Genomic DNA, 15028 nt, shown 5'->3' with positions numbered 1-15028 from the left:
CGGCCTCTAGTGCCCTCTGGGGGGACCCACTTGTCTACCAGGCACTGAGATGCTCCATGCCAGAAGATTGCCCTCAGCTGCTTTTATTTCTGCCCCCATGTAATGGTTTCTACTCTAAACTCATTTTGCAACTCAGGGAGGAGGCACAGTGGTTAGAACACCAGGCCTAAGAACATGAGGTCCTACGTTTGATCCCCAGCATTGCCTGTGCCAAAGGGGTTCTCTGATTTTTTTTTCTCTCTCTCCACCCTTCTCATTAATAAATCAGTAATTTTTTCTTAAGGAAAATTAATTTCAGGAAGTCGGGCAGCAGTGCAGCGGGTTAAGTGCAGGTGGTACAAAGGGCAAGGACTGGCATAAGGATCCTGGTTCGAGTCCCCGGTTCCTGCAGGGGAGTCACTTCACAAGCAGTGAAGCAAGTCTGTAGGTGTCTATCTTTCTCTCCCCCTGTCTTCCACTTCCTCTCTCCACTTCTCTCTGTCCTATCCAATGATGACAACATCAATAACAACAATAAAACAAGGGCAACAAAAGGGAATAAATAAATATTTAAAAAAAGAAAATTAATTTGAAGGGGACACTTGGTGGTTGGTGCACCAGGTTGAGCGCATGTGTCACTAGGCACAAGGACCCAGGAACCCTGTAGTGGGTAGAGAAGTCGGGAGAAAAAGGAGAACAGTTAACCCCTAGCAGCCTGAGTCTAATCACTGCCCCTCTGATGGATGAGCGGCCCAGAAGGAGAGGTGTGCATGCTGTGGCTGGGCTGTCGTCACTTTCCCAGCCCACGTCTGATCCAGCCCGGTTCTAGAGGTCTGTCGGCTTCGTCAGCAGCTCTGCAGAGACTGAGGCCTTTCTGTTTCTGAAAAAACTTTCAGTGAAGTGACCTCTCTCCCCACTAAAAAGTCAGCTAGAAAAATAATTGTTTTTTAATGGATTTCTATAGAATATCACTTTTAAAAACCTCATCTTTACTATCTTTATCTATTGGCTAGACAGCCAGAAACCGAAAGGATAGGGGGAGAGAGGGAGAGAGACAGAAAGACACCCGCAGCCCTGCCTCAGCATTTGCGAAGCTCTCCCCCTACAGGTGGGGACCGGGAGCTCAAACGTGTGTGCTCAACCAGGTGCACCATCACCTGGCCTCTCACTTTTTTTTTCTTTCTTTAAGATTGAACCAGAGCATCACTCTGGCACATGTGATGCTGGGGATTGAACTCTGGACCTCACTCTTGCAAGTCCAATGCTCTAGCCACTGTGCTGCGTCCCAGGCTTCTCACCTGTAATTGTTCTAAATATATCTACTTTTTTTTAAAGAGACAAATTGAAAGGGGAAGGGGGAATGGGGAGGGAAAGAGAGAGACCTTCAGACCTGCTTCACTGTTTGTGAAGCTTCCCCCCTGTAGGTGGGGAGTAGGAGTTCGAACCCAGGTCCTCCCCACCTGTGCCTTTTTTCAGTGTGTGCGGGCTGACTGCCCCCGACTCCGACCTCTGCTTTAGAGATCTACATCACATATGTGCCCAGCCTGACCCTGCCCCCTCGCCCTGTCCCCCATCCCCTGGGCTGGCTGTGGGTCTGCCCTCCAGACCCTTGGCCATCCTGCCAGGCCAGCTCCCTCTCTCAGCACCGTGTGCCTGTGCTTCCTGCTCCGCAGCCCCTGCAGGCCGGCCTCCCACAGGATGGGCCCAGGAACCCCCAAGCAGGCAGCTCCCTTCCCTGTTCCCTCAGGGGCCCAGGAAGGAGAAGGGCAAAGAGGCCGCTAGGGTGGGAGGAGATGGGGGAGTGAGGGCAGCGTGCTGGGTCCAGGGCCACCCAGGGGCAGCAGCCTGGCCTTACCCTCCATGGGAAATACTGGTCCTCCAGGTGGCCAATGCCCAGACAGCCACGGATGTTCTTGCCCCACACGAACAGCTCACCCTTGTCTGCAAGGAGAAAGGAAAGGTGGGCTGAGGCTCAGACAGGGGGGCTGGGAAGGGGGGCTGGGGCCTGGGACAGGGCACTGAGGCTAGGACAGGGGGCTGGGAGGGGACACTGGGGCTGGGGCAGAGGGCAGGGGCTGGGACAGGGCTGGGGCTGGGATGGGGGGCAGGGGCTGGGACAGGTGCTGGGTTTGGGATGGGGGTAGGGCAGGACGGGGGTGTTGGGGCTGGTCCTGGGACAGGGGGCAGGGGCTGGGACAAGGACTGGGACAAGGACTGGGACTGGGGGCTTGGGCTATAGCCTAGATGCCAGGGCTGGGAGCTAGGATGGTGAGATTTGGGGACTAGAGCTGAGGTCTGGAGGCTCTGGGCCAGGGGCTGGGGTCTGCGTGTGAGGTCACAGCAGCCCCACAGTATCTGAAAGAGTGACCACCAGTAGTTGGGGCTCTGGCTGGGTGGCTAGAGGACCATCCTCACCTAGTGTGAGTTCATAAACAAGGCCTGAAGCAGCCTTCCTGCCCAGGGGTTTATAACAGAAGCCCTTCCTGGAGCTGCAGACAGAGTTCAGCATACAGGCTCAGGACCTAATGTCAGAGGCCCAGGTTCAATCCCCAGCAATGTCTATGCCAGAGCTAAGCAGTGCTCTGTGTCCCCCACCACCCAGTCTAAATAAAAAGAGAGGTGGCCCAGGGGCTACCAAGTCCCCCGTTTGATCCCCAGCAGTACATGTGCAGAGTGACACTCTGGCTCTTTCATCAATAAGTAAATCAGTCTTTTTTTTTTTTTAACTCAAAAAAATTACCATGGGATTAAAATGGTATTTTTTACTATTATTTTTACTTTAATCAGAGTACTGCTCAGCTCTGGCTGATGATGGCACTGGGGATTGAACCTGGGACCTTAGAGTCTTTTGACAGAACCATTATGCTATCTCTCTAGCCCAGTAAGATTTTTTTTTTCTTTTGCCTCCAGGGTTATTGCTAGGGCTCGGTGCCTGCACCATGAATCCACCGCTCCTGGAGGCCATTTTTTTTTCCCCCTTTTGTTGCCCTTGTTGTAGCTTCGTTGTGGTTATTATTATTGCCCTTGTTGACGCAATTCGTTGTTAGATAGGACAGAGAGAAATGGAGAGAGGAGGGGAAGACAGAGTGGGGGAGAGAAAGATAGACACCTGCAGACCTGCTTCACCGCCTCTGAAGCGACTCCCCTGCAGGTGGGGAGCCGGGGTTCGAACCGGGATCCTTATGCCGGTCCTTGTGCTTTGCGCCACCTGTGCTTAACCCGCTGCGCCACCGTCCGACCCCCCATTTTTTCCATTTTTATTGGGTAGGACAGAGAAAAATTGAGAGAGGAGGGGGAGATAGAGAGGGACAGAGAAAGACAGACATAGGGGCCAAGTATTACCAGCTTGAGCGTACCAGCTTGAGTGTCCATGTTACAGTGCACAAGGACTCAGGTTCAAGTCCCTGGTCCCCACCTGGGACCAGGGGGAAAGCTTTGTGAGTGGTGAAGCAGGGCTGCAGGTATCTCTCTCTCTCCCCCTATTATCCCCTTCCTTCTCGATTTCTGGCTGTCTCTACCCAATAAATAAGAATAAAAAGAGAGAGAGAGAGAGCAAGATAAAGACACCTGCAGACCTGCTTATGAAATGATCCCTCTGCAGGTGGGGAGCCGGGGACATGAACTGGGATCCTTGCTCTTCGTATTATATGCTCTTAACCCTGTGAGCCACCTCCCTGCTCCCTCTCCCTATCATTAAATCAATTTTTTTTAAGGAGACTGAGAGGCAGAGAGATACCACAGCACCTGTTGCTTCTTCCAATGCTGTGGGGTGCTGGGCTCAAACCCGGGGTTGTGCACATGGCAAAGCAGCTCACGGTCCAGGTAAGCTATTTCCCCGGCCTGTTTCCCTTTGTCATCGAGTCATCATCAACAGTGACAGCACAGAAAGGGTGCAAACGAAACGCTGCGAGAGCCGCATCCAGCTCTCTGCAGCCCCACTTCTGCCCTTCTCGCTGGCCATGTTTCACCTCATCTTCCTCTGGGGGTGGGGGGGGAGTGCTGGTAACTTACTGGTGATGGCAGCAAAGTGGCTGAGACCGCAGCGGATGCGGACCACGTGGACATCGGGCCTGTAGGGTGACAGGCCGAAGAGCGAGGGCGGGATCCTCTCGGGCCGTGAGCTCTCCACCAGGTTCGGGCCCTTCCCCAGGATGCCGTAGCCCCAGACGAAGACATGCCCCTCTCCTGCCCCCCCCCAAAGGGCAATCAGAGTGAGGGCTGAGGAATTCCCGCCTCCCCTGCCGGAGCCCAGATCATGGCATGCCCCAGCACCCCCAAGAGAAACAGATCACCAGCTTGGCCCAGGGAGGGGGGGCGTCCCGTGGACACAAGGATGCCCAGAAGGACAGGCTCCCTGCTGACACCCCAGAGTTTTCACACCGGTCAGAAGCCTAGGCCAAGTGCGGTGGCTCCGCCACCTTCCCTGCAGAGGGGGTGCAAAGGGAACCCCCGGCCCGTCCTCCAATGTCCTACTCAGGGATTTGCTGAATTACTCAGCTCTGTTGCTGTCTATCTGTCTCCATAGTATCCACGGTTAACAGGCTCACCAGGAACTTCACAAGCTTTACCAGGCTTGCAGTCCAGGTTTGAGCCCTGGCACCACAGGGGGAGGGGCCAAGTCACCAGGGGAAGCTCAGGTGCTGTCTAGATGAGAAAGCAGCAGGCAGGGAGCAGGCCCTGGCTCCACACACAGAAAAGTAAACAAATACTAAGTAAATCACGGCTGTCATCTTTCCCTTCCTGGGGCCCCACTGCTGATAAGTGCCCTGGGGACCGGCGGTTGAGAAGGTCTCACCATTAAGCACAGCGCAGCCCGTGCCTCCACACGCAGCCTGCGTCACCCGCCCCAGCGAGGGGAAGGACAAGCACCGAGGCTCGTTCACCTGGGAGGGACGGAGGAAGGGAAGCACAGTTAGAAAGACAGGTCTTTGTGCCTGGTAAAGCGTGCACTCTGCCAGGTGGGCTATCTCCTAGCCACCTTAAAAACGTGTTCATGGTGGCCAGGTGGTAGCGCACCAGTTAAGCGCACATAGTGCGAAGCAAGTAAGTTCCAGCTCAGGGACCCTAGTTCGAGCCCCCAGCTTCCCACCTGTGGGGGGAGGGGTCGCGTCACAGGGGGTGAAGCAGGTCTGCAGGTGTCTGTTTTTCTCTCCCCCCTCTGGATTTCTCTCTGTCCTATCCAACAACAGCAGCAGCAATAATAGCAACAACAGTGGAAAAAAGATAGTCTCTAGGAGCAGTGGATTCCTAGTGCAGGCATCAAACCCCAGTGATAACCCTAGAGGCAGAGGCAAAAACAAAAACAAAACAAAACAAAAACAGTATTCATGAGGCCAGGCAGTGGCAAACCCAGGAGAGCACACAAGTTATCATGCTCAAGGACCTGGGTTCAAGCTCCAGGTCCCCACCTACAGGGGTAAGTTTCACATGTGGTGGAGCAGTGCTGCACGTGTCTCTCGTTCTCTCCTTCTCTCTCTCCTCCAGGCTACCAGTGGGGGCCGGCTGGGGCGGGTACAGAGGCAGGGAAGGGGGCGGGAGCTCTGGTCCCCCAGCCAGAGCCGCCCAGAGTGAGGAGGGGAGGGACTGGGAGAGTAAAGGGAGCCAGTGTGGCCCCCATAGGCCTGGGCCACAGCCATGGAGCAGAAAGCCAGCAAGACAGAGGCAACGTCACCGCCCAGACTCAGAGACGGTGAGCTGGCCACTTTCTTACCACTCCTCTAGGCCGGCTACCATGTAGAGGCACCCACGTCAGGGTGGCCATGAAGGCCGAGAGCCCAGGAAGGCCCGGCCCACAGCTGAGGGGCCGGGGTCTGCGTCCCACCAGCAGCCACCAAGAGGGCCTTGGACACTGCCTGTCCCCAGCAGAAGCCTGAACTGGAAGATGAGAGAAGACCTTGGGTGGTCGGGAAACCCAGCTATCTCCCCCCACACACACACCTAGTTCCTGACCCACAGCTTGGGCTGCTTCCGGCTGCCTCTGTCTCCACAGGAACCCCCAGAGGATGCACGGCTGGGTTCTGTTTGTTTGCCTCCAGGATTATTGCTGGACACGGTGCCTGCACTATGAGTTCGTGCTCCTGGAGGCCATTTTTTCCCATTTTATTGCATAGGACAGAGAGAAACAGAGAAGAGGTAGAGAGACAGACAGACACCTGCAGACCTGTTTCACTGCTTGTGAAGTGACTCCCCTTCAGGTGGGGAGCCAGGGGCTTGAACCAGAATCCTTGTGCAAGTCCTTGCACTTCATACTATGTGCACTTAACTCCGTGGACCACCGCCTGGCCCCCTTTGCTCTTCCTTCCTTCCTTCCTTTCTTTCTTTCTTTCTTTCTTTCTTTCTTTCTTTCTTTCTTTCTTTCTTTTACCAGAGCACTGCTCAGGTCTGGATTATGATGGTACAGGGGGTTGAAACTGTGACTTTAGAGCCTCAGGAAGACAATCTGTTTGCATAACCATTATGCTATCTACCCCTGCCCTCATTTTATTTTTATTTATTAATTTTTATTATTTTTTTATTAATTTATTTTTCCTTTTCTTGCCCTTGTTTTTATTGTTGCTGTTGTTATTGATGTTGTCGTTGATGGGTAGGGCAGAGAGAAATGGAGAGAGGAGGGGAAGACAGAGAGGGGGAGAGAAAGACAGACACCTACAGACCTGCTTCACCGCCTGTGAAGCGACTCCTCTGCAGGTGGGGAGCCGGGGGCTCAAACTGGGATCCTTCCATTGGTCCTTGTGCTTTGCACTACATGCACTTAACCCGCTGCGCTACTGCCCGACTCCCTGCTGTTTCTTTAGAGAAGCAATGGCCTCCGTGCTGCTCTGGGCTACTGAGGGGCTCAGAGCACAATCTGCAGTGGAGGATGCTGGTAACAGTGAAACCATCCTCGCCCGAGACGCCAGAGCCAAAAAGTAAATGAAATGGCACAGGGCAGAGAGGTAGGAGGAGCAGCAGATGATGCGGGAGCTTCCTCTGGTGCTATGGACAGGGCTCGAACCCAGGTGCTGTGTAGGCTCTGCCCAGTGAGCCATCTCTCCAGGCACTAGGGGTGGGGGGTGGGGGTCCCCACCATACCTGGGTGGAGTCGGTGACAGAAGCCAGCTGCAGGTACTCAGAGTTGCCCCAGCCAAACAGGCCCCCGTCAGCGGACACAGCCAGGCAGCAGTCACCGTAGGTGGCCAGCTGCACCACGGGCACACCGGCCAGGTCACCGCCCAGCCTGGTGGGGACGCTGGTCGTGTTGTGGTGGCCCAGTCCTGTGGAGACGACAGGGAACATGGCTGCAGTTACAGAGCCTCTGAACCAACGCTTACTAGGCCTCCTGAAGCTTGAGCACTTAGCAAATGTTGACTCCCAGTCTACTGGGCGGGCGACAAACAGTGGTGCAGCTGGTAGAGTGCACATGCGACCAGGCACAAGGACCAGGGTTCAAGTCCCCTGTCCTCACCTTCTGGTGGCGGGGAAAGAACCTACACGAGCGGTGGAGCAGCAATAGGTGTCGCTCTCCCTTTCTCCTTCTCAATTTTTGTCTCTATTTAAAAGGAAAAAAAAAAAGGCTACTAAAAGTAGTAGAGTCGCCATGCAGGGACCAAGCCCTAGCATCAACCCGGACGGGGAAAAAAAAGAAAGAAAAAAGAAATTAAAAATGGCTGCTGGGGCCAGGCAGTGGCATAGCAGATTGAACACATGCCATGAAAAGGTATCTCCATCTTTTTCTCCCCTTCTCTGTCTTCCCCTCCTCTCTCTATTTCTCTCTGTCCTATCCAACAACAAATAGCAGCAATAACAACAATGGCAAAAATGGAAAACTGGCCTCCAGGAGCAGTGGATTTGTAGTACAGGCACTGAGCCCTAGAGATAACCCTGGAGGCAAAAAAAAAAAAAAAAAAAAAGGCTGGGGAGACAAAAAGACTCTCCTGCCTGAGGCTCTTGAAGCCCAAGGTTCAATCCCCAGCACTACCATCAGCCAGAGCTGAGCAGTGCCCCCCCCCCCCACTTACCTCCTGTATCTCTCTCTCATTAAAATAACTAAAGAACCCACCAGGTTCCGGATGCCAACAAGATGCTGACCAGAATTCCCTGGACAGATGACCCCATCAGTGTGTACTGGAGCTCCGCTTCCCCAGAACCCCACCCTACTAGGGAAAGAGAAAGGCAGACTGGGAGTATGGATCAACGCCCATGTTCAGCAGGGAAGCAATTACAGAAGCCAGACCATCCACCCTCTGCAACCCACAACGACCCTGGATCCATACTCCCAGACAGACAGAGAATGGGAAGGCTATCAGGGGAGGGGATGGGATATGGAGATCGGGTTATGGGAATTGTGCGGAATTGTACCCCTCTTATTCTATGGTTTTGTTAATGTCTCCTTTCTTACATAAAAAAATAATTTTAAAAAATTTAAAAAAAATAGGGGGGGAGGGACAGAAAAAAAAATTTAAAAAAAATAAATAAAACTTTTTTTTTAATTTATTATTTTTTCTTTTTTTTGTTGCCCTTGTTTTTTTGTTGTAGTTATTATTATTGTTGCTATTGCTGTTGTTGTTGGATAGGACAGAGAGAAATGGAGAGGGGAGGGGAAGACAGAGAGGGGGAGAGAAAGACAGACACCCGCAGACCTGCTTCACCGCCTGTGAAGGGACTCCCCTGCAGGCGGGGAGCCAGGGGCTCGAACAGGGATCCTTAAGCCGGCCCTTGCGCTTCGTGGGCTTAACCCACTGCACTACCGCCCGACTCCCTAAATAAAACATTTTTGAGGGGTCGGGTGGTAGCACAGCGGGTTAAGTGCATGTGGCGCAAAGGGCAAGGACCGGCGTAAGGATCCTGGTTTGAGCCCCTGGCTCCTCACTTGCAGGGGAGTCGCTTCACAAGCGGTGAAACAAGTCTGCAGGTGTCTTTCTCTCCCCCTCTCTGTCTTCCCCTCCTCTCTCCATTTCTCTCTGTCCTATCCAACAATGAACGACATCAACAATAATAATAACCACAACAAGGTTACAACAACAAGGGTAACAAAAGGGGGAAAAAATGGCCTCCAGGAGCAGTGGATTCATGGTGCAGGCACTGAGCCCCAGCAATAAACCTGGAGGCAAAAAGATAAAATAAAAACAAAAACATTTTTTTATAAAAAAGAAAGGTGGGGGAGATAGTATAATAGTTATGCAAACAGACTCTCATGCTTGAGGCTCTGAGGTTCCAGATTCAATACCGCATACCACCACACAACCATAAACCAGAACTGACAACAGGGTTCTGGGGACTGGGCGGTAGCACAGTGGGTTAAGTGCACACAGCGCAAAGTGCAAGGACTGGAATAAGGATCCCGGTTCGAGCCCCAACTCCCCACCTGCAGGGGAGTCCCTTCACAACGGATGAAGCAGGTCTGCAGGTGTCTTCCTCTCTGTCTCCCCCTCCTCTGTTGATTTCTCTCTGCCTTATCCAATAACAACAGCTAAAACAATAACTACCACAACAAGAGCAACAAAAATAGGAAAAATAGCCTCCAGGAGCAATGGATTTGTAGTGCTGGCACCGAACCCTAGCAATAACCCTCGAGGCAAAAAAAAAGGAACAGGGTTCTGGTTAAAAAAAAAAAAAAAAAAGAAAGAAAAAGAAAAAAGAAAGTGGTCTGGGAGGTAGTACAGTGGATAAAGCACTGGACTCTCCCGTATGAGGTCCTGAGTTCAATCCCCACAGCACATGTACCAGATTAATGTCTGGTTCTTTCTCTCTCTCCTATCTTTCTAATAAATAAATAAAATCTTAAAAAAAAAAAAAAGAAAAGAAAAATGAAGCATCACTACACAATGAACCTAATAGAACACCCATCCAAGGCATCCAGGGGTGGGAGGTCATTCATTGTCCCAACTTGGTTTTTCCTCAATTTTTTCACCCACCCCCAGCCCCCATAGGGCTCCCTGGCAGGTATTTTCCTGGGGGACGCTGGTGTGAGGTGATAGGGCTGCTGGAAGGGGTCTAAGAAGGATGATAAAAGGCCCCAGACACACTGGGTCAAAGGGAAATCCAGGCAGCCGCCGCTGGACACAGTGATTTATGACTGTCCCCGTCTTCCACTCCCATTTGGGCTTCACACATTCTCATGTGGGCTTTCAGGTCTGACTCTTGGCCCAATTCCTCTGACAGAATTTGCCGGCTTCACAGACACAGGGTCTGTGCATCTGCTATCTGTCTGCCTCCTCCTCATTTAAGCTCACTTTGGCTTTTCTATACCAAAGCCCTGCTCAGCTCCAATCTGGCTTACATTTGGTGTCGGGGATTGAACCTGGGACCACAGATGCCTGCAGGGGAGGGACAGAAGTGACCTCTAGGATTATCAGATGATGAGGGAGTGGGGGCAGGCAGCACGGTACCTGTCTGTCCATCTGCACCCCAGCCGCAGGAGTAGACTTCTCCTTTCTCTGTCAGGAACAGGCTGTGGTCCTGGCCGCAGGCGACCTGAGGACAGACAGAGGCCCCAGGTCTGGCTGACAGACCCCAAGACACCACTACCGCTGTTGCCTCCGTGTCCCCCAGCTTAGCCAATATCTGTCTCCCTCCCACCCACCTCGCTGGCCCAACTCACCCTCAGTTCAGGCTCTGCCATCTCTCTCCCTTCTTCCTTTGGGTCTGCAATTTCTCCAGCCCCACTGACATTTTTTCCCCAAGAATAACTTTTCTTGATTTAACAGTGGTTCACAAGCTTTTTCTTTCTTGAATGTGGGGGGAGGGGGTAAACCCAGGGCCACGTGCACACATACTACTGAGCAGTCTCCTGGGCCCAGTTCTTCCTGCTCTTGTTTTATATTTAGAGAGTAACTGGAGGGTGGGGGTAGATAGCATAATGGTTATACAAAGAGACTCTCATGCCTGAGGCTCCAAAGATCCAGGCTGAATCCCCCACACCATCATAAACTAGAGCTGAGCAGTGCTCTGGTAAAAATAAATAAATAAGGCATATATATATATATATATATATATATATATATATATATATATATAACTAGACAGATTAAATTTTTAAAAAGGGGGGGATTGGAGTCATCCAGGAGGTGGCAGTGGATAAAGCCTTGAATTCTCAAGCATGAGGTCCCAAGTTTGATCTCTGGCAGCACATGTATCAGAGCAATGTCTGATTCTTTTTCTTCTATCTTTCTCATTAATAAACAAAATCTTAAAAAAAGAGAGAGAGAGAGAAAGGAAGGAAGGAAGAATAATGGGGGAGGGCAGGTGGTGGCACAACTGGTTAAGTGCATATACCTTATAGTGCACAAAGATACGGGTTCAAGCCCCCAGCCCCCCACCTGCAGGAAGTGGTGAAGCAGGGCTGCAGGAATCTCTCTGTCTCTTTCCTTCTCTATCTCTCCTTTCTCTCTCAACATCTCTGTCTCTACCTAATAATAAATTATTATTATAAAAAATTTTATATTTATTTATTCCCTTTTGTTGCCCTTGTCTTTTATTGCTGTAGTTATTATTGATATCGTCATTGTTGGATAGGACAGAGAGAAATGGAGAGAGGAGGGGAAGACAGAGAGGGGGAGAGAAAGACAGACACCTGCAGACCTGCTTCACCGCCTGTGAAGCGACTCCCTTGCAAGTGGGAGGCCGGGGGCTCAAACCTGGATCCTCATGCTGGTCCTTGCATTTCGCACCATGTGCACTTAACCTGCTGCGCTACTGCCCAACTCCCAATAATAAATTATTTAAAAAATAAAAATAGGGAGTCGGGCAGTAGCGCAGCGGGTTAAGTGCACGTGTTGGAAAGCGCAAGGACCAGTGTAAGGATCCCAGTTCAAGCCCCCAGCTCCCCACCTGCAAGGCGTTGCTTCACAGAAGGTGAAGCAGGTCTGCAGGTATCTATCTTTCTCTCCCTATCTTCCCCTCCTCTCTCCATTTCTCTCTGTCTTATCCAACAACTAAGACATCAATAACAACAACAATAATAATTACAACAATAAAAAAGGAAACAAAAAGAGAAAATGAATAAATATTTTTAAAAATAATAAATAAAGATTCGACTTTCAGAGGAGGAGCTACGAGCAGCAGATAGCTTTCTCTCCTCTCCTCTCCTCTCCTCTCCTCTCCTCTCCTCTCCTCTCCTCTCCTCTCCTCTCCTCTCCACTCCCGGATCAACTAGGAATACCAAAGGAGACCACCCGGACCGAAACAAGACAGGACTAGAATGACCACAGGAACCCAGTAAATCACCCGTGAGTACAAACATACGTGGCTGGTGACAGAGAGGAGAGAGGGGCCTAAGGAGAGATTAAGTGACTGCTAACAGTTCAACAGTTTATCAGTGGAGACACCACCTCCAGTCTGCTCCACAACAAGGGGACAGCTGAAGGGAGGAAAGAACTCCCCAGAGACTCACCAAGTGCAACTCTGAGTCTCCATTGCTACTACCCTCAGAATCTGGAGCAGCAACAGGGAGGGACACCAGGGGACAGAGATCTAACCGAGAAACTCAGGAGAAGACCTATACCTCGGTGGCATAGCTGAGGGGCTGTGAAAGTCTCTTTGCATAACCACTGGATTATCTCTGCCACACCCTGCTTTATCCTTGGTCAGGAGTCAGTGATTAAGCTAAGAAGCCTATTGATAGTTTAAAAGCCCTCAGGCTCCCATAGCCTACAGGGAAGAAAAAAAAAAAGAGGCTTTTACACCACTGAGCTCCAACTCAGGGTTTGAAAAAACTGTTAACTTCCACCACTGTGAACCCTTTAATTAAATTACTTAGACACAAGTCAATCCAGGCAATAGTGATCGATAATTTGAAAAGTACTGATAAAGGGAACTCATAACATAATATATAAAATGGTTAAAACAAGAAAAAATATTGGAGACTCGAACCAGGACAAGAGTCCAGCTAAAAGTCCTCCAGAGGGTGAAGCACAAAACAACGAGTTCAACATCCAAACATTAGCTAAGGAAATAATAACAGGAGTGAGTAAAGAATTTGAAAAAATTGTAATCAGAAATGTAGGAACAACAAATGAGAATATGGAAGAAAATTCTAATTATCTCATGGTTATTAGAGAGCTGAAAGCTGAAATCGCTGAGCTAAGAAGGCAATTAGCTGAACAAGCTAAAACAGTATCAGAGCAGGGCAACAAAATAGATGAACTCCAGAAAGCAGTAGAGGGCAGAGAGAATAGAATCTATGAGGCTGAAAACAGAATTAGCAAGATTGAGGATGAATTAGAGACAACTAAAAAAGAAGTAAGAGATCTCAAAAAGAGATTAAGAGATGCTGAAAACAACAACAGAGTCCTATGGGATGACTTCAAAAGAAACAATATACGCATTATTGGCTTACCAGAGGAAGAAAGAGAAGGGGAGGAAGGAAGCATTCTCCAGGCCATAATAGCTGAAAACTTCTCTAGTCTAGACAACACCAAAGACATAAAGATTCAAGAAGCCCAGAGGGTCCCAAACAGAATTAACCCAGACCTAAAGACACCAAGACATGTCATACTTAGAATGGAAAGGAATAAGGATAAAGAAAGGATCCTCAAGGCTGCAAGAGAAAAACAAAGAGTCACCTACAAAGGAAAACCCATAAGATTAGCAGCAGACTTCTCCATACAAACACTACAGGCCAGAAGAGAATGGCAAGATATCTATCGAGTGCTCAATGAGAAAGGCTTTCAGCCAAGAATACTATATCCTGCTAGACTGTCATTCAGACTAGATGGAAGCATCAAAACCTTCTCAGAAAAGCAACAGTTGAAGGAAGCAACCATCACCAAGCCTGCCCTGAAAGAAGTTCTGAAAGGTCTCCTATAAACAACCAGACCACCACAAATAGGACATATAGCAAAACACTCTAAACTCTACAAGAATGGCATTAAAATATCTTCAATCTTTGATATCAATAAATGTCAATGGCCTGAATTCACCTATTAAAAGACACAGAGTAGGAAGATGGATCAGAAAACACAACCCAACAATATGTTGTCTACAGGAAACTCACCTAACTCACCAAGACAAACACAGACTTAAAGTGAAAGGATGAAAAACTATCATACAAGCCAATGGCCCACAAAAAAGGGCAGGAACAGCTATTCTCATATCTGACATGATAGACTTTAAAATAGATAAGATTAAAAAAGATAGGAATGGACACTACTTAATGCTCAGAGGATCAGTCAATCAAGAGGACTTAACAATTATTAATATCTATGCACCCAATGAGAAGCCATCTAAATACATCAAACTTCTACTGAAAGAGCTACAGCAATATATTAACAGTAACACAATCATAGTAGGGGACTTCAACACCCCACTATCTCAACTTGACAGATCATCCAGGAAGAAAATCAGTAAAGACATAAGGGAGCTAAATGAAGAGATAGATAAACTAGAACTATTGGACATTTTCAGAGTCATTCATCCCAAGAAACTGGAATACACATTTTACTCAAATCCACATGGATCATTCTCAAGGATAGACCATATGTTAGGCCACAAAGACAGCATCAGCCAATTCAAGAGCACTGAAATCATCCCAAGCATCTTCTCAGACCACAGTGGAATTAAACTAACACTTATCAACAAAAGATTAGTAACAGTCCCAAAATGTGGAAGCTCAACAGTACACTTCTTAACAACTTCTGGGTCAAAGAGGAAATCAAGGAAGAAATCAAAATGTTTTGAGAGTTCAATGAAAATGAAGACACAAGTTTGTTGTTGCGGTGGTCTGGTGTCAGGCTGCACCACGGAGAAGAGAGCGGATGTCCAGAGCAAAGGGGTACACAAATCTTTATTATAGGATGGGGGGGGTTTGGTTCAGACCACGTGGAGCCAGCCAGCAATGGCCGACCACGGGGGGAGAGCAGAGAGTGAGACCTCAGAGAGGGAGAGCCGAGAGCCCAGAGAGAGAGAGGGGAGGGGTGAGGGGGCTTTTTATTGGGCGACAACCAGGAGTGCCGTGTAGGGCCAGGATTGGTTGAAAGGGGGCACTCTAGGATTTTGCGGGGCATAGAAAAACCTGGGGGCAGAGACTGCATCAGAATAACTCCTCAGCAACACAAGCTATCAAAATATTTGG

At 49.7% G+C, this 15028-nt stretch overlaps 1 protein-coding gene across 3 annotated transcripts in view; it reads right to left on the bottom strand.

Annotated features, from left to right (window-relative positions):
* The window catches only part of RCC1L (RCC1 like), a 33339-nt gene that overhangs the window by 3917 nt on the left and 14394 nt on the right, over positions 1–15028 (bottom strand). For 2 of the 3 annotated variants that reach the window (XM_060173539.1, XM_007517971.3), the window contains exons 6-10: positions 10347–10431; positions 7051–7232; positions 4775–4862; positions 3991–4164; positions 1835–1920 (exon numbers count right to left, since the gene is read on the bottom strand). In XM_060173539.1, coding sequence (XP_060029522.1) covers positions 1835–1920; positions 3991–4164; positions 4775–4862; positions 7051–7232; positions 10347–10431 — 615 coding nt within the window. The remainder of the gene's footprint in view (positions 1–1834; positions 1921–3990; positions 4165–4774; positions 4863–7050; positions 7233–10346; positions 10432–15028) is intronic. The other variant, XM_060173540.1, reaches the window with a different exon arrangement.

This window comes from Erinaceus europaeus, chromosome 15, assembly GCF_950295315.1.
Source record: "Erinaceus europaeus chromosome 15, mEriEur2.1, whole genome shotgun sequence".
Classification (NCBI taxonomy): Eukaryota; Metazoa; Chordata; class Mammalia; order Eulipotyphla; family Erinaceidae; genus Erinaceus; species Erinaceus europaeus.
The sequence above is the reverse complement of the archived record's forward strand: the minus strand, read 5'-3'. Positions and strand labels throughout refer to the sequence as shown.